The sequence below is a fragment of the Eleutherodactylus coqui genome, chromosome 3 (genome assembly GCF_035609145.1).
Source record: "Eleutherodactylus coqui strain aEleCoq1 chromosome 3, aEleCoq1.hap1, whole genome shotgun sequence".
NCBI classification, from domain to species: Eukaryota; Metazoa; Chordata; class Amphibia; order Anura; family Eleutherodactylidae; genus Eleutherodactylus; species Eleutherodactylus coqui.
This window is the reverse complement of record NC_089839.1, coordinates 224,973,182-224,994,456: the sequence shown is the minus strand read 5'-3', so window position 1 is coordinate 224,994,456 and position 21,275 is coordinate 224,973,182. Positions and strand designations below refer to the sequence as shown.

At 44.5% G+C, this 21,275-nt stretch overlaps 1 protein-coding gene across 1 annotated transcript in view; it reads right to left on the bottom strand.

Moving 5' to 3' along the window:
* IFT122 (intraflagellar transport 122) overlaps window positions 1-21,227 on the bottom strand; it is a 67,078-nt gene extending 45,851 nt beyond the window's left edge. The window contains exons 1-11 of the mRNA XM_066597000.1: window positions 21,069-21,227; window positions 17,451-17,517; window positions 15,020-15,104; window positions 12,314-12,392; window positions 10,397-10,473; window positions 10,186-10,252; window positions 7,438-7,584; window positions 7,055-7,130; window positions 4,741-4,932; window positions 4,519-4,657; window positions 3,645-3,847 (exon numbers count right to left, since the gene is read on the bottom strand). Coding sequence (XP_066453097.1) covers window positions 3,645-3,847; window positions 4,519-4,657; window positions 4,741-4,932; window positions 7,055-7,130; window positions 7,438-7,584; window positions 10,186-10,252; window positions 10,397-10,473; window positions 12,314-12,392; window positions 15,020-15,104; window positions 17,451-17,517; window positions 21,069-21,127 — 1,191 coding nt within the window. The 5' untranslated portion in view covers window positions 21,128-21,227. The remainder of the gene's footprint in view (window positions 1-3,644; window positions 3,848-4,518; window positions 4,658-4,740; window positions 4,933-7,054; window positions 7,131-7,437; window positions 7,585-10,185; window positions 10,253-10,396; window positions 10,474-12,313; window positions 12,393-15,019; window positions 15,105-17,450; window positions 17,518-21,068) is intronic.
* Window positions 21,228-21,275: the final 48 nt, after the last annotated feature.

Genomic DNA, 21,275 nt, shown 5'->3' with positions numbered 1-21,275 from the left:
CCGATTGGAGCTTGCTACATCAGGCTAGGAATTCTGCAAGTGTAAAAGGACGTTAACCCCTTAGTAATCAGTCTATTCTACACTTTAAGGACCAAGCGATTTTCATTGTTGCATTGCAAGAGCCATAACTCATTAACATACCGATATCAGGGTTTGATTTTTTTTTGGGGGGGGGGGACACGTTGTATATTTTTTTTTTTTTTAAACTCGTTTTATTGAAAATTAACAGCATGCCAAATCTTCCGTTCTACAAAATCACATATAAATAAATCTCAGTATCCTGTATAGAGCAGAGTAGAAGAGAGAAAGAAAAAAAGAAAAAGGAGAGACGCGGGGAAGACCCATGCAGGCAGTGGACACGTCCCAGCAGAGGCAGTACCGGACCATCCCGGTAGTTGCCCGCCTGCCGCTGTGATCTGACATGACCAGGCAGGTCCCGGGTCCCTCCGCCCGTCTCCAGCCTCTGCTGACTACTGAGGTCCCCTTTGCAGAGTTGATATAACCGAGGAGAGCAGTCGCGGGGGGAACAGGGTGAGCGAGGAATCACACCATCGACCCCATACCTTCTGGAATTTTTCTGGGCATTTGCGGGCCTTATAGACTAAGTTGTTGAAGGGGATGGTTGTGTTAGTGATTTTTCTCCACAACGCTAGGGTAGGGCCCCTTGGGTCCATCCACCTCAGCGCAATTACCTTTCTGGCCAGGAACAGGACCTCTCGGAGAAAAATTCTATCATAATGCTGCCAATGTTCCTCGTCCAGAATGCCGAAGAGACAGACCTCTGGGGCGGCGGGGATCGGAATATTAAGGATCTCGGCTAGCAAGCTTATAACCTCACCCCAGTATGACTGGATCGTCGGGCATTCCCAAATCATATGCCAGAAATCGGCAAATGTGCATGTACACCGGATACAGTGTGTTGTCGGATTTCTGCCCATCCTTTGCAGCCGCGCCGGCGTGAGGTAGCACTGATGCACTATGTACATCTGAATCATTCTATTATTTACTGATGGGGAGACGAATAAAGGAGATTCTAACAAATCTTGGAAAGTGTCATCAGTTAGCGCCGGGATCAGAGACCTCCATTTAGTTAAGGAGGGGGGGACCACCCGGGTGGCCTTTGAGTTTATTAAATGTGAGTATATTGTCGATATGAGTCCTTGGGGTCCCTGGGACCGCAGAATTCCTATTAGGGGATATTGGGATATGCTGTTACTTGCCGGAGGGAATTGCGTCTGCAAGGCGTGTCTAATCTGGAGGTACTTATAAAAGTGCGATCTAGGTAATTGGAACTGACCTTGCAGTTGCTCGAAGGATAGGAATACATTCGAGTCGTACAGGTCGCCCAGGCACCTTACACCACCCTGCTCCCATGTCGCGAGGTCAGCCAGTGTTACCAGCTCCCGCAGTCCAGGGGTCCCCCACAGCGGGATCTCTGCCACTACGTCGGCGAACCCGCCAGCTACCTTGGCCAGTCGCCAAACCTGCGTCGCCATTCTGTGGATGGGTAGCATCTTCCTTGATATTGTTGCAGGGAACTCCAGCACCGACCAGAGACACTGAATGTCCAGAACCTGTGCTAGGTGGGCCTCAGAGTTAGGCAGCGGGCTGTCTCTCAACCAACATTTCAAGTGGGTCAATTGACTAGCTATGTAATACAGACACAGGTCCGGGAGCGCCGCCCCGGCGGCCGTCTTCGGTCTCTGAAGAGTGGAGATCTTGAGTTTTGGGCGGGAACTCCCCCATATAAAAGAGGACATAAGAGAGTCCATGGTCCTAAAAAACTTTATCGGGACTGGCATTGAGGCATGTTGCAGGTTGTAGAGGCATTTGGGCAGGACAATCATTTTAATTAGGTTGACTCGACCTGCCACTGATAATGGTAGCGAGCCCCAAACCCGGAATTTAGACCTAAACAAATCTACCAGGGGGTATACATTCAGGTCCAGGGCCCGGTCTACGGAGTTGGCGATCTGAATACCTAAATATTTAAAATCATTGACAATCTGGAGGCCGCAATAGAGGCCCATGGACTTCAAAGGGCTCCGCTCTGACCACGTTGTATATTTTAATGACCCAACTCTGGGTTATATATAATGTGTTGTAGAACTTTTATTATATTTTTTGGGATGGTAATGCAAAAAACGTTCAGAAATTTACAGTTTTTTGGGGTTTTGTTTCGATTCTACAGCGTTTACCATTCGGTAAAAGTAATATGATAACTTTCTTATCTGATCAGAACGATTACTGCGATACCAAGTTTATAGGGATTTTTTACTGCTTTTGCACATTAAGAACACATTTTTAAACAAAAACAATTGAGTCTGAATCTCTGCATTCTAAAGGCTTATTTACAGAAGTGTGTAAATAAGCCCGATATACGCTTCCATCTGAGCAGTCCCCCCCTTCCCTCCCCCTCACGGGCTCTCTGCCTCTCTCCTCCCCTCCGAGTGGTTGGCAATGGGAGTGGGCAGATGGGGGGGGGGCGGAGCTAAGTTCCTGCCCCTTGTCCATCGCCAGCAATGGGAGTGGGCGGGATATAGCAGAGCTGACCTTAGCCCCGCCCCTCCCATTGCAAACGCCGGAGTGGAGGAGAGAGGCAGAGAGACGGTGAGGGGGATGGAAGGGGGAAGGGGGGGGAACTGCTTAGATGGAAGCATATATCGGCCGTCCGTGAAAACGCCGGCCGATATACGCTTGTGTAAATAAGCCCTAAAACGATAGCATTATTATTTTTTGGAGCTCTCTGAGGTCTTGTTTTTTGCAGGAAAGTTGTAGTTTTTGGTGGTACCATTTTGAGTTACATGTGACTTTTGACTTTTTTTTTTTTTAATTACGAGTTTAGGAGATGAACAAAAGAAAAGAAGCAATTCTGATATTACTTTTTAAGATGATGTAATGGCGTTCAGCAAGATAAATAACAAAATATTTTGATTGTCTGGGTCGTTACAAATGCGGTGATACCAATTATGTGCTGCATTTAAAAAAAATTGAGGAGTTTTATCCACTTAAAATGGTTTCTTCTGAGGGATAAAATGTGTATTTTAATAAACTGGAATTTTTTTTTCTTTCCATTAAAAACTTTACTGAACTTTTATGAAACTATTTTTTAGTCTATGAAGGGAACTTGAAGATGTGATTGTTCAATCACTACGATAGTACACTGCATTACATATATAGTACATTCTATTAAATCTATGCATCAGCCTATTGGACTTTGTGGGAGACGGGGCCTAATGGGCTGAGTTACATGGCAGACATTGAGGCCTTTAAGGGTCAGACTTCCGACTGCCATGGGAACCCATTGATACCTTGCAATCAAACACTGCAGGGTGCAAATGGGTGACAGAATGAGCCCCTTCCTGTCTACCTCATCTGTTTAAATGCTGCAGTTGCTATTAATTGTGGCATGTAAGGGATTAAACTACCAAAATCAGAATTTTCTGTCAGCGGTATGGAGGATCAGCTAATCGCTTGGGATCCTGAGTGGCGAATTCCTGATGATCAACTACTGATGACCTATCCTGAGGGTATGTCATCAATAGTGAAAGCCCGGAAAACCCCTTTAAGTGTTCCTTTAATGAGGATGTACAGAACAGTGTTACAGAGACCTGATGGATTTGGACATTTGGTGCATTGCTCACCTGGCACAAGATAACATGCTGTGAACAAACCACAAGCAGGTTACATTCAAACTTCTTGATAATCTTTTCTTTGACCCTGTAATGCATGTCAGCAGCATCTTCAGAATACAGTTCATATATCAGGATCTTCTCTGGCATCTGAATGGCCAGCCTGTTCTTATAGATGGCAATCTTCTTCACCAGTTCCCGACATTTAATTCTCACTGGAGAAGGGCACAAACCAAGTGTTTAGATAGGACTATCCATGACAAACAGTGAGCAGACATAATATTAATACCGTACCACCTATTATTACGTTGGACTCTCATGCTTTGACCCATCAAGGCCCAGACTCCACAAGACCTCTGAAGTGTCCTGTGGTATCTGACACAAGACATTAACAACAGATCTTTGCTGTAAGGTGCGGCCTCCATGGACAACACTTGTGTTTCCTGTACATCTCACAGATAATCAATCCCATGACTTCTGGAGAATTTGGAGGAGTTGATCTCTCAGTTACAATCTTGAGCAGTTTCTGCTGAGAGCGATGCGATTAGGGAATCTCATTGGGATCCTGAGTGGCGAATTCCTGATGATCAATGATTTTTGGGTTTGCGTCGTTCCTTGACTGCATGCGTTCACACCCAACAATTATTGTACAACCTGCTCGATCTGACAAACGGTTTTCACGATAATTGTGTCGTGTAAAAGGGCCTCATCACTTGACTGGTCACTTACTGCCTGATATATCACTAGACAATGAAAGACATTCAGTTTACCTGTCAGTAGTTTTAATGTTCTAGCAGACCAGTGTGACCCATGTTGCAGATGGATAGGCAGCTTTGTGGGAGACTGTAATACACTACATACATGTATACTCAGGACTGTCCTTTACCTTTCTGCTCAGTGATGAGATGCTGCACTATAACATCAGTCATGCAGTCCCTGAAGGCGTATCGGTCCTTATAGAGTCCATGCACTGTGCTGAAAATAAGCTGATAGAAAGCAAGAGTGCCATCCTGACACCCCACGACCTGGAAGATACACACAAAGAGCTTATAACGCTAGCACAATCCTGCTGAGACTTTCACCCAGACATCACATCACTCAGTCTTACCACATAGTTTGAATCAGGTTTCACTTTGCACGTCCAGACCCAGGAGCTCTGCTCACCGATAGTGCCCAGCCGTACCCCGTCCTTGGTGAAGAGAGACACCTGTCTGTCAGAGCCGCTCAGGACGATATATTCGCCTCTTGAGAAGTAGCTGACGCAGCAGGGATCGCAGCCCAGGGATCTGTCCTTCCCAATCTACAGCACATAAGAACAGATCAAACACCAACACTGCTTTACTAGATCAAAATCACAGAGAAAGAAAATATCTAAAAACTAACTTTTATTAAATAGTCATTAAAAAGAATAAACGGACAGACTCAAACATATATAAGGTGAGACCCTAATATGTAGATGGCTACCTAAGGTTACACACCTAATAACCTCATTCACCTATAGGTCTCAGCGAAATGACATTGGACGTGGTATAAACACCAAATAGCGCACCTGTCTTTTGCTGTGCCTATTTAGGATAAATATATCCATCACATACAAGGGGTGGCATCTTTTAATATTCCTTCTGTGATAATGCAGGAGTAAAAGAGAGGGACAAGGTACAAGAACATAGTGTTAAAGCACCAAAGTAAAGCCTCATGTCCACAGCAAAATAACATTTAAAATCCGCAGCGTTTCTCCCGCACGCGTGATCCGCACCCCATAGGGATGCATTGGACACCCGCAGGTAGTTAAATACCTGCGGATGTCATTTTCCCCTGAGGCACGGATTGCGTGTGCGGGAAAACACCCACGGCATGCTCCATTTTAGTGCGGGTCTCCCACGGGGACGGCTACCGCAAGCTTCTATTGAAGCCTATGGAAGCCATCTGGATCCACAGCACACTTGCAGCTGAATTTCTGCTCTCCGGCGTAGGAGCGCGGGAGAGCAGGAGTTAAAAAAATATATATAGAGTGCACGGTGCATGCGCGCGGCATGCTGCCGGCGTGCCGAGCAAATCCGCCGGGCCGAAGAGCCGGCCGTGACGAAGGGCAGATCCGCAGTGTCCGGACAGGTGAGTAATTCTTCTTTTTAGGCCTCATGTCCGCGGGAAAGGAGGGACCCACTGCGTGATTCTGCATGGAGAATCCGCGGCAGGTCTGATTTTCCCCGTGGACATGAGGCCTAAAGAAAGTAAGTGCTCAGGGAAACAGAAATAGAAGAGACCCACACAGTCAGCGCTGCGTTTATTGTTGGCATCATACAATGTGCTGTATGCCACAATAATGTAGGCAGATTATACAGACAATCCCGTTTAAAGTCTGTAATAGGAGAGTCAAACAATAAAATAAAAGGTTCTTAGATTTAAAAGGAAGTGCCTTCCTATCCACTGGTATTTCTAGGGTACAGTGCCGTGGACCTAGAATACTGTACCTATGCCGATATAGTATATACGGATTAGGAGTTCTTTGGTGCTGTACAGCTATAAGTGAATAATGTTATTAGGTGTGTAACCTTAGGTGGCCATCTACACATTAGGGTCTCACCTTACATATATATGTTTGAGTCTGTCCGTTTATTCTTTTTAAGGAATATTGGCCCCTGGGGACAGGAAGTTTCTTGTAGTTGCTGCAGATTAGATGGAGGTGCTGACATGTTCTAACCAGCTGACAGGAAGGGATCATCGATTCATGCTGCTTGTGCCAAATTCTGACTTCCCATCAGCACGGGGCAACAGAAATCTGGATCCATCTGACCAGGCAATGTTTTTCCGTTGCTCAGTGATACAAGTTTTATGCTCTTTTGTCTGCTGGAGTCTCACCCTTCTGTTTGTCTTAGACACAATGGCGCTGGAACTGGTTGTCATCTGTTATAGCCCATCTGGGCTGAGGAACGTCGAATTGTGCCTTCAGACACACTAGTTGGAGCACCGGCGTTGTATTCGGCTACTCTGTGTAGCACCTGTTGGTTAGAATGATTCCAGACATCCTCCTCTGATCCCTTTCGTTGACTAGTTGTTTTTGTCCGCAGGATCCCCTTTCGCTGGAGTTTTTTTCTAGATCACGTCATTCTCGATATACGTTCCATACAGTTACGCAAGAAAACCCCACATGGTTAGTAGGAAAATTCTGGCCCCAGCTAGTCTAGCACTGATGACCAGGCCTTGTTGGAAGTCGCTCAGATCGCTGGATTTTCCTATCTAATGTGGATTCACACTGAAACTGATCCACGGAAAACTTGTCACATGATTTTATGCTGCACTTCGGGGGTCGCGGGGATCTCTAATAAAAGGGACGGGGGCTCTAATATGGGGGTAAGTCAGTGAATTAATAAATGCTCAGCTCAACAACCTGACATTAACCAAGCCAGATGTCCAGGTCGTACCTGCTTGCCGCTTAGCTGATAAAAGGATAACTTCTGTCCCCAGTCTGCCACAGCCAAGATGTCATTGTGTTCATCCCTGATGTAAGAGGAAACACTTTGATCATTAAGATAGAAACAGATGGACTTGAAACTTGCATGACCTATAGAAACTCTATTCAGAATGTAGCATAAGGTAATGAAGCTTTCCACCACAGATCTTGTCGCTAATCCGTGGCAATCAGATTTTGCTGCAGATTCACCGTTGACTTCACCCCTGTACATTGAAGGGGTGAAGTGTGCAATGAAAATCTGCAGCAATTCTACAAAATAATGGAGGGTCGATTTAAAATACACAAGGACTGTGACCATAAATCTATTACTCAGGTTCCTGAACTAGAACTTACTTTGAAGGATTCCAGCAGATAGACCAGACTGGTGACAGAGATCCTCCAGGTCGCTCAATTTTCACTTTCTCCTCGCCATTCTTATTCCTGATGCTCACAACTCCGTTGAACATCCCCAGTGCGAGATACTGTCCGTCATTGGTCCAGCTTTTAATAAAGCAAAGTTGGGGGGGGGGGAGGGGAGTTACAGCAGACTGCTTAGTTGACCATCAAATAAAGGATGTATTTACAATGTGTTGAAGGAGTTGAGAAAGCTCCCAGTGCATATGTCGAATATATCCATAGTACCCTACTCAAGCAATGGAGGCCTAAGATGTGTCATTTTGGTCTCTGTTGGACCTTTTTTGCTGTCTAGAATACTGTTGTAGTTAACTACAATATTATATAGAGAGGTATATGGTAAAAAAGCATATACAGTACAGTCTACTTTTTTGACATGGGAACTTATAGGCCTAGGATGCCACTGTACACCTATACAGTGGCATATGTTGGGAAACCCTATTGATGTATACCTCTGATAGACACTGAAAAACACAATATGAATCAACCCCAACCAACTAATATTGAAAACATATTAATGTCCTGATGATAAGTGGGCAACATACTCGCTCTGCAGTACTGAGGACAAGTCTGAGCAAGGACAACACCGCAAGCAGTGTGTATATTCTGCCCATGTTTGCATGGGTTTCACTGTACCATCAAGCCGATGTAAGTGATAACAATCTCATGTTTGGGCTATAAGCAGTAGATCTGAAGAGTCTTCAGATCCTTTTGCCTTTTTTTACATTTTACTATGTTGTGGCCTTGTGCAAAATTTTTAAAAACATATGTTTTTTGCCCATCGTTCTGCACTCAATACCCCATAATTATAAAGGGACAACAGAATATTAGAAATCATTGTATTTTTTTTTTTTTTATGAAAAACTGACATTTTGGATATAAGTATTCACACCCTTGGTATGACTCATGAAATTTATCTCTGGAGGCCTCCCATTTCTCTTGATCATCTTTGAGATGTATCTACACCCTGGAGTCACCTGTGATAAATTCAGTTGATTGGACATATAAGACCGCTCCTGTCTATATAAGGTCTCACAGCTCACAGTGCATGTAAGAGCTTAAACCATGATGAGGAAAGAACTGCCTGTAGAGCTCAGAGACTGGATTGTGTGGAGGCAAAGATTTGGAGAAGCTACAAAACATTTCTGCTGCCGTGAAAAGTTCCCAAGAGCCCAGCGGCCTCCATAATTCTTACATGGAAGAAAAACAACCAGGACTCTTCCTAGAGCCGCTGACCCACTAAACTAAGAACGCTTTCACACAGCTGAGAAAATCGTGCAAGATTTGTGCCTTGGGAAAGGCACAAATCTCAAACTAATATGAACCCCATTCTTTTGAAAGGAGTCATACAGATGGGTGAAGAAAATCGAGGCATACTCTATCTTTGCCTGTTCCTTGAAACACATCCCCATTGTCTTCAATGGGACAGGAAAACACATCGCACAGCGTGCGATGTGAGATTTCCCATTGGAAACAATGGGAAACAATGGGAAACACTTGCTAATTCTCCAATGCTGCTAAAAGCTGCGCTGGATGATCGCTACTTCCCAGAAGTGATGGGAGGCGTTTTTGCATGAAAAAAAACACTCGCATCCCTACGTAAATTGTAAGTTCACAAGTGCGATATCCGGCAGAGTTCCTAGGTCCAATATTGCTCTCGCCTGTTTGTAGGTAGCTTAAAGGGAAGAAGGGCCTTAGTAAGAGAGGTGAGCAAGAACCCAATGGTCATTCTGGCTGACCTCCAAAGATCCTGTGTGCAGATGGGTGAAACTTCCAGAAGGTCAACCATCACTGCAGAACTCCACCAATCTGGGCTTTATGGCGGAGGGGCCAGAAAGAAGGCTCTCCTCAGTAAGGCACATGAAAGGCACGTGGAGTTTACCAAAAAGAGCCTTAAGGACCCTCAGACTGCGAGAAACAAGATTCTGTGCTCTGATAACACCAATGTAGAACTGTTTGGCCTCTGAGTGTTCTGTCTGGAGGAAACCAGGCGCCGCTCATCACCTGCCCAATACCATTCCTATGGTGAAGCCTGCTGGTGGCAATATCATGCTGGCGGGTAGAGGGAAGATCAGTCAGGGTTGATGGAAAGCAGAATGGAGCAAAGTACAAAGATAATGACAACCTGATCCAGAGCACAGGGGACCTCAGACTGGGCAGAAGGGTCACCTTCCACCAAGACAATGGCCCTAAACACACAGCCAGGACAACACAGGGGCGACTGAGGGACACCTCTGTAAATGTCCTTGTGTGGCCCGGCCAGAGCCCTGACTTGAACCCAAATGAACATTTCTGGAGAGATCTAAAAATGGCTGTTCACAGACGGCCCCCATCCAACCTGATAGAGGGCAGAAAATTCCCAAATCTAGGTGTGCAAATTCTGTGGCATAATCCCCAAGAAGAATGGAGGCTGGAATCGCTGCTTAAGGGGCTTCAACTAAGTACGGAGTACAGGGTGTGAATACTTATGTCAATGCTAAATTAGAGTTTTTAATTTTTAAAAAATTTTGAAAGATTTGTAATATTTTGTTATCATTTTGTCATTATGTGGTGCTGAGTGCAGAATGATGGAGAACACAAAAGGCCACAACATAACAAAATGTAAAAAAAATGAGAAGGTCCAAAGACTTACTGAACTCACTGTAAATGAGTAAGATAGATAAATGGATCTGTGCTCCGAGCTCTTACCTGCAGCAGGTGATCTTACTGCTCACTTTGTGTTTGGAAACCGACTTCTGCTCTGGAGACCAAAGACCTCAATGAAGAAAAAAAAAAAGTAAAACCTTACTATTGATGTGTCTTTGGATGGATGTGGGATGCCACTGTAGCCCTCCTCCTAAATTGAGCAGCATATCGTACTACAGAGGGCAAGTAATGATGTGACAGAAGAGGCACTCACCAAAATCACTGGAGGAGCAAGACGCCAGCTGGTGGGTGACCGGGTTGTAAGACACACACTGGATGGAATCATTGTGCCTGAAGAGAACAAAAATTAAGAATTGCACCATAGAATCACACAAGCATCATTTCTACAGGACATTAGTTGGTCGGATTCCATCTCAACATCAGTTTCCTTATAAAGTAAAATAATCGCGGGGTTTCCAATAATTTAATATTGCTGAATTTTTCTTAGGATAACCAATGAGTTATCATGGGTGGCGTTTCAGCTTTGGGGACTGACGCCAATCAGCAGAATGAGGTGACTGCAAGCAACACAAACACTCTGAAATTTATATGCGTGGTGCCACGTTCCAGGACAAGAGCAGTTTTATGTTTCAGTCGACAGAGCTGTATCAGGCCTGTTTTATGCGGAATAACTTGTAGTTGTTATTGGTACCATTTTGAGTCTTATATCATTTTTTATTTCTGTTATAGGGAAGCAAGATGATCAGAAAACGTCTGTTTTGGCTTATTTTTAGTTGACTTGTATTCACGCCGGCTGATATACGGCGTCTCTCTCTGCAGGGGGAGGAGGCTGGAAAAGCCGGTAGCAGTGCTCTGAGCTCCCGTCCCCTCTCTGCCTCCTCTCCGCCCCTCTGCACTATTTGCAATGAGAGGGGGCGGGGCTAAGTTCCGGGAATTAGCTCCGTCCTCGTCCCGCTCCCCCTCATTGCAAATAGTGCAGAGGGGCAGAGAGGGGGTGGAGAGTTGGTGGAGAGGTGGTGGGAGCTCAGAGCACTGCTCCTGGCTCTTCCAGTCTCCTCCCCCTGCAGAGAGGGACGCCGTATATCAGCCGGCGTGAATACGCGGCCGATATATGGTCGTGTGAATAAGCCCTTAGATAAATATAATATTTTATAGTATGAGTTGTTATGGATGTGGTGATACCAATGATGTGTGGGGTTTTTTTGTTCTTGTTTTTTCAATATTTAAAGCCTTTTGTAAAGGGAAAATATTTTCTACATTTTTTCCTCTAAAAACGTTTAGATGCCATGACCAGCAATAACTGCGAGGTTAAACAGTGTAGAGGAGTGATTAAGTAAGCAAGTCCTTACAATTTCAGTCCTTTTTTGTGGAAAAAAGCAAATATGCTCTCTGATTGATGGGGGTTGGGGTGTGGGGGGGGGTGATAACATGAACAAAAATTGATGTCAACCCTCCCCTGTGACCGGGAGATATACAGGAGAATCACAGACCTTCTCGGCTACCCCTGGTCTCCCCTCCTCCTCCTCCTCCCTCTCTCCTCTGCACACACTGACTGAAATGACAGCTGTAAATTCAGTATTCCAGACTCCACTTCAAATAGCTGTAGCGTTGGCTCTCAAAGTGCTGCCGACATGCTTTTGATGTAATTTTAAAGCACCCTACTCCATCGGTACTTATCTAAAATTGGTGTACAAAAAATAGCAGTCTTAGGGCTTATTCAGACAACCGTAAATCGACCGGGCATTCACGGCATCCCTCTCTGCAGGGGGAGGTGGCTGGAAGAGCCGGGAGCAGTGCACTGAGCTCCCGCCCCCTCTCTGCCTCCTCTCCACCCTTATGCACTATTTACAATGAGGGGAGGCGGGACGAGGGCGGCGCTAATTCTCGGAAGTTAGCACTGCCCCCGTCCTACCTCCTCTCATTGCAAATAGTGCAGAGGGGCGGAGAGGAGGCAGAGAGGGGGCGGGAGCTCAGTGCACTGCTCCCGGCTCTTCCAGCCTCCTCCCCCTGCAAAGAGGGACACCGTATATCAGCCGGCATGAATACCTGGCCGATATACGGTCGTCTGAATAAGCCCTTAGATAAATGTGCTCCTACATGGATTAATAGTGCATAGGTAAATGAATCATTCAAAGGGGACATAGCATGGCTTCCAATAAGACGGACTTACGTATACTTCAAGATTCCTTCCAGCTTGGACGTCCATATGATGACACTTTTATCAGCAGATCCAGAGGCAAATCTTTTCCCTGGCATCACCAAAGATTTTATTAAACATAAAACCAACAAAAACATGAATTTCTCTCTTTTTATATGGCACAACCAGAAAATAATAATGATACTAGAGCTACACAACTTTTATAGTGCTGTGCTGTAAAATGTAGAGATGTGAAGTTGGAAGAAAATAAAAACCAGCCTAATTTAAGATGTGAAATTAGTGATTAAAAGGGGTCATCCAAAATTTAAAGAAGTTGATCGGGTCCCGGACAACATTCCCCAATAGGGTCCACTCTATTAAAATAACAAAAGGAGCAGTACTTAACTGTCTTTTGTCGCGGGGATCCAGTACTGCAATCCTGCCACGGTCACCGTGTTTGTGGTGGCAGATGATGTCACAGGAAGTCACCTGACCACTGCAGCTAAACACAGGCTGCAGCATCACCGTTCCAAACTCCTGGCATCATGGCACCCAGGATGTGGGTGCTAATGCCAGGAGAATAGGCGGTGACGTTACAGCCTCCAATTGGTTGCAGAGGTAAGCTCACTTCCAGTGAATCATCATTTTTCCCCTTTAAAAGGATTTTTTTGAAAAAAAATTTTTTGAAAGAATTTTTTTTTTTTTTGAAATTTTTTTTTTTTTTTTTCTAAATACTGCATTGGGCGATTATAACTATGTATTAGTAAACAGTTAATAAAGCATATGATAATATATTCATTTGGATATGACTCATTACATTATGGGGGTAAGAGAATTTTATTTGGATTATAGATATAATATGGGACGGTGTTACTTTAAAACATTTGATGGACTAGATTAACCCTTGGGTAAACAGGGTTCTGATCAGTATACAACAGGTACTTTGATAACGTTTGTTCAGTGCATGGATAGGTAAGAGGGTATATTACCCCTAACAATAGGGCGCAATAAATACAATTTTGTGGCAAGTATAGTGCGGTGGGGGGATATATATCTGGAAGCTCCTATTGCCCCATAGCTATTGTGTCCTGTGATGATTCTATTTATGAGGTTATAACATTAACGCTGATGCATACTAGAAATCATTATAAGGTCACATATATAGTGTGCGGATTTATTCCACTTACACCAATGCTGATGCACTATTAGTAATCACTATAAGGTCACACACATATCATGCAGGCTTATTCCGGTGTGATACTGTGGGCGTACCTGTGATTGGTATGCATGACGCATAAAGACAAGTGTTGCCAGTTGCTTAGGCAACAGATAAAGCGTCTGAGTGAGGTCCCGTGGATTGGTAGCACGGGCGCATGCGCAGAACACACGTCCTCGGCCATTCAACCCCCGCCCTTTGGTTTGGTACTATTTTCATCAGAACGAGACGTGGATTCTGGCGCGTGCGCACAGGGAAGCATGGGAGATCACTCCACCCCTCTTTGCATCATGAAAGTAACGTCATAGGTGGACACACCCCCATACTGATGTAATCAAGAGGGGACGATGCAGCGCTGATTGAGGACTTGATGTGAAGCAGCTGACAGTTCCATCTATCCCATCTGGTCCGTCCATTCATCAGGTCTGTTTTATGTCTATGGTTGCTTTTAATTTATGCAAGTTTATGTCGGGTGTCTGTATTGGTCAAGGGGAGTGGTTTATGTACATATAAGTCTGTGTCTGTGCACTGTGTTATTTGAACTTGACAAAGACCTTTATAAGGTTGAAACGTTGTTTTATGCTGGATAATTAAAGTGTTGAGATAAAGATCCGTGGATGCTGCTTCTCTTCTATCATATTGATTTCTGCTCCTTCCGGTTCAAGTGGATCCAGGACTGGCAAAGAAGCGCGCATTTTGTTTGCCCGGTTATTTCCTCCCTCTCGATATTGAGGTTTGGCGTGTGCTGTCGTCTCCCGTTCTCTGGTGGCGTGTTTGTGGTGGCAGATGATGTCACAGGAAGTCACCTGACCACTGCAGCTAAACACAGGCTGCAGCATCACCGTTCCAAACTCCTGGCATCATGGCACCCAGGATGTGGGTGCTAATGCCAGGAGAATAGGCGGTGACGTTACAGCCTCCAATTGGTTGCAGAGGTAAGCTCACTTCCAGTGAATCATCTGCCACAAGAAACACCGAGACTACGGCTGCGCTGCCACACTGGATCCCCGCGACAGAGGATGTGCAAGTACTGCATCTTTTATTATTTTAGCACAGTGGCCCCTATAGGGGGAATGTTGTCCGGTAACCGAACAACCACTTTAACTATTGATGATCTGTCCTCAGGATGGGTCATCAATAGCTGATCGTAGGAGGTCCGTCACTCAGGAAACCCGGCAATCAACTGTTATCTGGCCCGCTGTCAGTGAGTACAAAGCCAGAAACTAACTAGCAGAGGGCCAGGCTTGTATTGCATTGATTTCAATGGGAGTTGTGCCTGCAATATTAACCTGGGCTGCTGTAATGTGGACCTAGCTGTCAGCTTCTGACTCTATCCACATTGACAGTAGGCCACATAACTGTGAACCCCCACTAATCAACTATTGATGACCTATCCTAAGAACAGGCCGTCCAATAGTTCAGTCCAGGAAAACCCCTGTAATGTGCAACACAGTATCCTGAGATAATTACGCATCTCCTATTTATTAAGAGGGTCAATTACAAAAAGTGATCTGTAGATTTACCATCTTTAGCGTAGGCCACACAGTATACCATGTCCTTGTGCCCCTTTAATGGCTGCAGCATAGTTCCATCAGATGTGTCATAAACCTGAAAATAAAAAAAGGCTGTTAAAAAACTCTGCTGCCCCATGCTTTATACTGCTGCTATATAGCTATGATCAGTAACCCCAACTTAGCAGTACTGTCTATTAGGGTAACCTGAAATCCAGCTGCTATCTCATTAGAAGCTCAGGATGCTGCTGTAACCTACCCCAATACTTTACACTACTAATTTTCTTGTTCGGCAAAACTCAAATCAGTGCATGGAGATTTCTATTACATCCATCAAAAGTGAGGGAAAAAAATTACTGAACATGGACTGATAGGAGGAGCTTCAATTTGACACATTATCACACATACACTATTTGTCAAAGGGTTTAGAACAACTCCATTTTTCCAGTTATTTTTTTATATTAATACAGTTCAAGTGCAGCAAATAATGTGAGATGGTTCCAAGGTTCAAAAGTAAATAAAAATAATATGACATTTAAACTTGAAATGCAACAAGTCTGAATTTAAGATTTTAACTTAAGGGATTTTTTCCGGAAACACCTCAAGGACAGCTGCGCTACAGCACAGAAATTATGGTTTGAAATTGGATGCAAACTATTCCTACAGGTGTCTCTACTTTTGTGGATTACTTTCAAACCCTCCAATTCTATAAAACCAGTGTTGGAAAAGACTGCATTACAACACCCTCCAGGACAGAATTTGGACAGTTTTGCTCTTAAGCACAGACTGACAATTGTAACCCTTAGGCCTCATGTCCACTGGCAAAATTGAATTGCGGATTCCGCTGCGAAATCCGCATTCAATTTTGCTCATAGGGAATCATTGGCCATTCGCGATCCATTAAATTGAAATTAGCACTCGTGGATGGCATTTTAATGGATTTGCGTTTTCTCACGTGCGGGAGAAAAAACGCAGCATGCTCCATTTTCTGCGGGTCTCCCGCAGGCTTCCATAGAAGCCTATGGAAGCCGTCCGATCCCGCGGTACACCTGCAGCTGAATTTCCGCTCTCCGGCGCAGGAGAGCAGGAGTTCAAAAAGAAAAAAAAGAGCGCACGGCAGCGTGCCGCGCGCATCCGCCGGGTAGAGGGAAAGAAGATCCGGCCGCAACGGACGGGAACCCGCAGAGGCCAGACAGGTGAGTTAAATCTTTTTTCAGGCCTCATGTCCGCGGGAAAGGAGGGTCCCGCTGCGGGATTCTGCATGGAGAATCGACGCAGACCCGAATTTCCTAGTGGCCATGAGGCCTTAGAAGTGTAGGTCTGCCCTTCAGAGAAATTGTCAAGAAAGCCAAGGTGGCAGTCAGTAGAGTTTCCTATACCACCAAAGGCACTTGGAAACTGGAGGACGCTCTGACAGTAAGAGATCTGGCAGACCAAAGGTCACTACAGAATCAGATGACAAGATTTTGAGAGTCAACAGTTAATGATCGGCGCCTCACAGCACAAAATCTTCAAGCACAGCTTAATGCAAAAAAACCAACAAGTTTTCATTTCAACTATGAGGAGAAGACTTCTCTCTACAGGTCTGACACGTAAAATATCAGTAAGTAAGCCACGCTAAAATTGCAAAACGAAAAAAAGACTTGCCTGGGCCAAGCAGCACCTCTAGTGGACTACTGAAGAGTGAAAGAAAGTCTTGTGGACTGATGAATCAGAATGTGACATCTCTGATGCATCACGCTGGGTTTTTGTATGCTGCTGAGTAGGTGAAAGGACAGTATCTGAGTATGTGACACCAACTGTCAAACATGGAGGAGGAAGCGTGATAGTCTGCGGCTGCTTCGCTGGATCCAGTGTTGGCAACTTGCACAGAGTGACTGGCACACTGGACAAAAAAGGCTATCGCAGCATATTCATATGCAATGCAATACCCTCTGGTGTTCGCCTAGTTGGTCAGGGGTTCATATTACAACAAGACAATGATCCAGAAAATTCTTCTATGTTATGTCAGAACTACGTAAAAAGACAAGAAGAAGCCAGTAGGCTTCAAAGAATGGAACAGCCTTCACAGTCTCCAGAGTTAAGTAGGCTTCAGGCTGCCATGCTAGCCCATCGCCACCTCCCAATCGTGTTGCAGGGGTGCTGATGGGGTGTGGGAGGTGGTCCCCCTTTCCTCGTGCTGGCTGTTTGGACGCGCAGTTAGCTTTGACTGCAGCATCTAAAGAGTTAACTGCCACAATCGGTGCTAACTCTGATCGAAAGCAATTACTGGAGGTTGTTAGCTGTCAGGAAACAGCTGATAGCCGCCGGGTATGGAGTGGACTCAGCTCCCAAGCTCCACACACATTTCATAACCACCCAACGTAAATTCACAATAGGCAATCGTGAAGTGGTTAAGTACATATAGGTATGCAATATAACCCATTGATTGTGTATTACTCACCAGCACTTTGTTTCCTGCGGCCACAATCAGCTGAGTCCCATCAGGTTTAAAAGCGAGGTCATAAATGCTGGAAAATAAGAGGAAACCAACTTTACTTGTCCTTTTCATGCATTCTGCTAACTTATGTGGTTGCAGAACTAACAGCTATGACAGCCGTATACGTCAAAGCATTATGCAGCCATACACTCTACTGGCAGAGATCGCGTATGGCTGTGTATGGCACTGCGCATGCCCACAAACCACACCCTCACAGATATGCGTAGTATGATATATATATTTATTTCCTGCTTTGAACAGAATGTATTGCATATGGACAGCGTCTCATACGCAGTGTCTACACGCTGGTGTGCATGGAACAATGAAAGACCATTGACTTTCATTGACTCTATTCACCGAGTATCACGTGTCTTTGCAACTCATGCGTGATACACGGGCATGAGCCCTACTAGTTACTCCACAGCTTGGGAGTCAAAGGTTTATTGTTCAGTCGATGTAGCTGTCTGCTGTCTGCGGACTTGTTTTTTGCAGGATAAATTGTCTTTTTCAGTGGTATTATATAACGTACTGAAAAACATGTAAAAAATTTCTAAGTGACGTGAAATGAAAAAAAAACGCAATTCCGTCATCCTTGTTGGGGGTATTGCTCTTCCAATGTACGCACTGCAAAAGAAATAACATAACCTTATTCCATGGGTCAGTATGATAACATAGATACCAAATTCAGCTTTGTTTTGCTTTTTGCTGTACTACTATGAAAAATTATTTATTTTAAAAATTAGTTTTTTTGTTAAAGTAGTACAGCAAAAAAAAAGACAACTCAATAAATTTGGTATCTACGTAATCATACATATACGCCAAGTACCAACCTGTAGTACTCATTGGTAGCATTTTGGGGTACACTCGACTTTTTGATCACTTATTAGGCCTCATGTCCACTGGGAAATTCTATTATCAAATCCGCAGCGGACCACTCACACGCGTGATCCGCAGGTAAAATTGGCCATAAGATATCATTGACCACCTACGGCTATATAAATAGCCGCGGATAGTATTTTAAGTGATTTGTGGATTTCACGCGAGTGAAAAAAAAACATGACACGCTCCATTTTAGTGCAGGTCACGCGTGCAGGAGCTCATGGAGCTCATATCTCGACTGATCTCCCGCATGGAAAAGAAAAAAGACAATTATGGTGCATCCGCAGCAGAAATCCGTGTGGGCCTGATTTTCACCGTGGACATGAGACCTTAATCTTTTTCTTTGAAACAGGGTGAACAAAAAAAACAAAACACAATTCTGATGGTGCGCAATTTTTTATGCTAATATTCCCTGTGAGGGATAAATAATACATTCGTTTGATAACTCAGAATTTTAGGGATGCTGCGGTACCTGTGAATACAGGAAAAGGGAGCGCTTTTAGAACTTTTAGTATCCTTTGTTTTTTAATATAATAAAAAAACTTTATTTTCCACTTACTTTTATTTAATTTTTTTTTTAGATAGAGTGGAACTTGCGAATGTTTGATCACTTATACCACATTCTGCAATACTTCAGTATTGCAATATATGGTATTTCTGTAGGCATTCTATTAGGATAGGCCACAGGCATAAATACATGCCAGCCCTGGAAGCCTTCAGAAGGCTCTGAACTGCCATGACAATGACACATTGTAACATCCCAGAATGTAGACTCCTACATGTTACCTGCACTGATACATTGTAACATCCCAGAATGTAGACTCCCACATGTTACCTGCACTGATACATTGTAACATCTCGGACTCCACACTGATACATGTTACCTGCATTGATACATTGTAACATCCCGGACTCCACACTGATACATGTTACCTGCACTGATACATGTTACCTGCACTGATACATTGTAACATCCCGGACTCCACACTGATACATGTTACCTGCACTGATACATTGTAACATCCCGGACTCCACACTGATACATGTTACCTGCACTGATACAGTGTAACATCCCGGACTCCACACTGATACATGTTACCTGCACTGATACATTGTAACATCCCGGACTCCACACTGATACATGTTACCTGCACTGATACATTGTAACATCCCGGACTCCACACTGATACATGTTACCTGCACTGATACACTGTAACATCCCGGACTCCACACTGATACATGTTACCTGCACTGATACATTGTAAAATCTCAGACCCAGACTGATACATGTTACCTGCACTGATACATTGTAACATCCCAGACTCCACACTGATACATGTTACCTGCACTGATACATTGTAACATCCCGGACTCTACACTGATACATGTTACCTGCACTGATACATTGTAACATCCCGGACTCCACACTGATACATGTTACCTGCACTGATACATTGTAACATCCCGGACTCTACACTGATACATGTTACCTGCACTGATACATTGTAACATCCCGGACTCCACACTGATACATGTTACCTGCACTGATACATTGTAACATCCCGGACTCCACACTGATACATGTTACCTGCACTGATACATTGTAACATCCCGGACTCTACACTGATACATGTTACCTGCACTGATACATTGTAACATACCGGACTCCACACTGATACATGTTACCTGCACTGATACATTGTAACATCCCGGACTCCACACTGATACATGTTACCTGCACTGATACATTGTAACATCCCGGACTCCACACTGATACATGTTACCTGCACTGATACATTGTAACATCCCGGACTCTACACTGATACATGTTACCTGCACTGATACATTGTAACATCCCGGACTCCACACTGATACATGTTACCTGCACTGATACATTGTAACATCCCGGACTCCACACTGATACATGTTACCTGCACTGATACATTGTAACATCCCGGACTCTACACTGATACATGTTACCTGCACTGATACATTGTAACATACTGGACTCCACACTGATACATGTTACCTGCACTGATACATTGTAACATACTGGACTCCACACTGATACATGTTACCTGCACCGATACATTGTAACATCCCGGACTCCACACTGATACATGTTACCTGCACTGATACATTGTAACATCCCAGACTCCACACTGATACATGTTATCTGCACTGATACATTGTAACATCCCGGACTCCAGACTGATACATGTTACCTGCACTGATACATTGTAACATCTCAGACTCCACACTGATACATGTTACATGCACTGATACATTGTAACATCCCGGACTCCACACTGATACATGTTACCTGCACTGATACATTGTAACAAACTATCAGGACAGGAAGAGAGATTTGTGCTACATTGGATAAAAGTGTAACAACTACTCAGCTGTAAAACGTACCTTGTTGCTATGTACTTTCTGACCCCATAGTAACCAGTTGCTCGGTACTACGAACCTCAGCATTTCCAGTTTCTGGTTGCCATTCACCTTTCCACTCCCAAACATCTGGTTCCTATATACCTCTAAGCCCCCAAATTATAACATCTATGGGCCTCTGAATCCAGAGTTTTTGGTTGCTATGCACCTTTAGACCCTCAGTACACGGTTGCTATGCACTTATACACTTCAAGCTGCTGGTTGCTAAGCAATTGCAGCTCCCCAGTCCCATTCCCCTGGCTTCCTTACCACTGCTCCACCTTGTCCCTGTCATGGACTTGGTCCACCCAGGTCGGTACGGCCCTCATGGCTCCGGTGTCCGGGGGGTTCAGGGCTCCGTTACCGTTGAGCAACGGACTCCGGAGTTACCACAACAGCAAAAAGATTTCCATACCAAACCACACCTCCTGGCTGTAGCAAACAGCGCATGCTCCCGATAGACAGTTATGTGGCGAG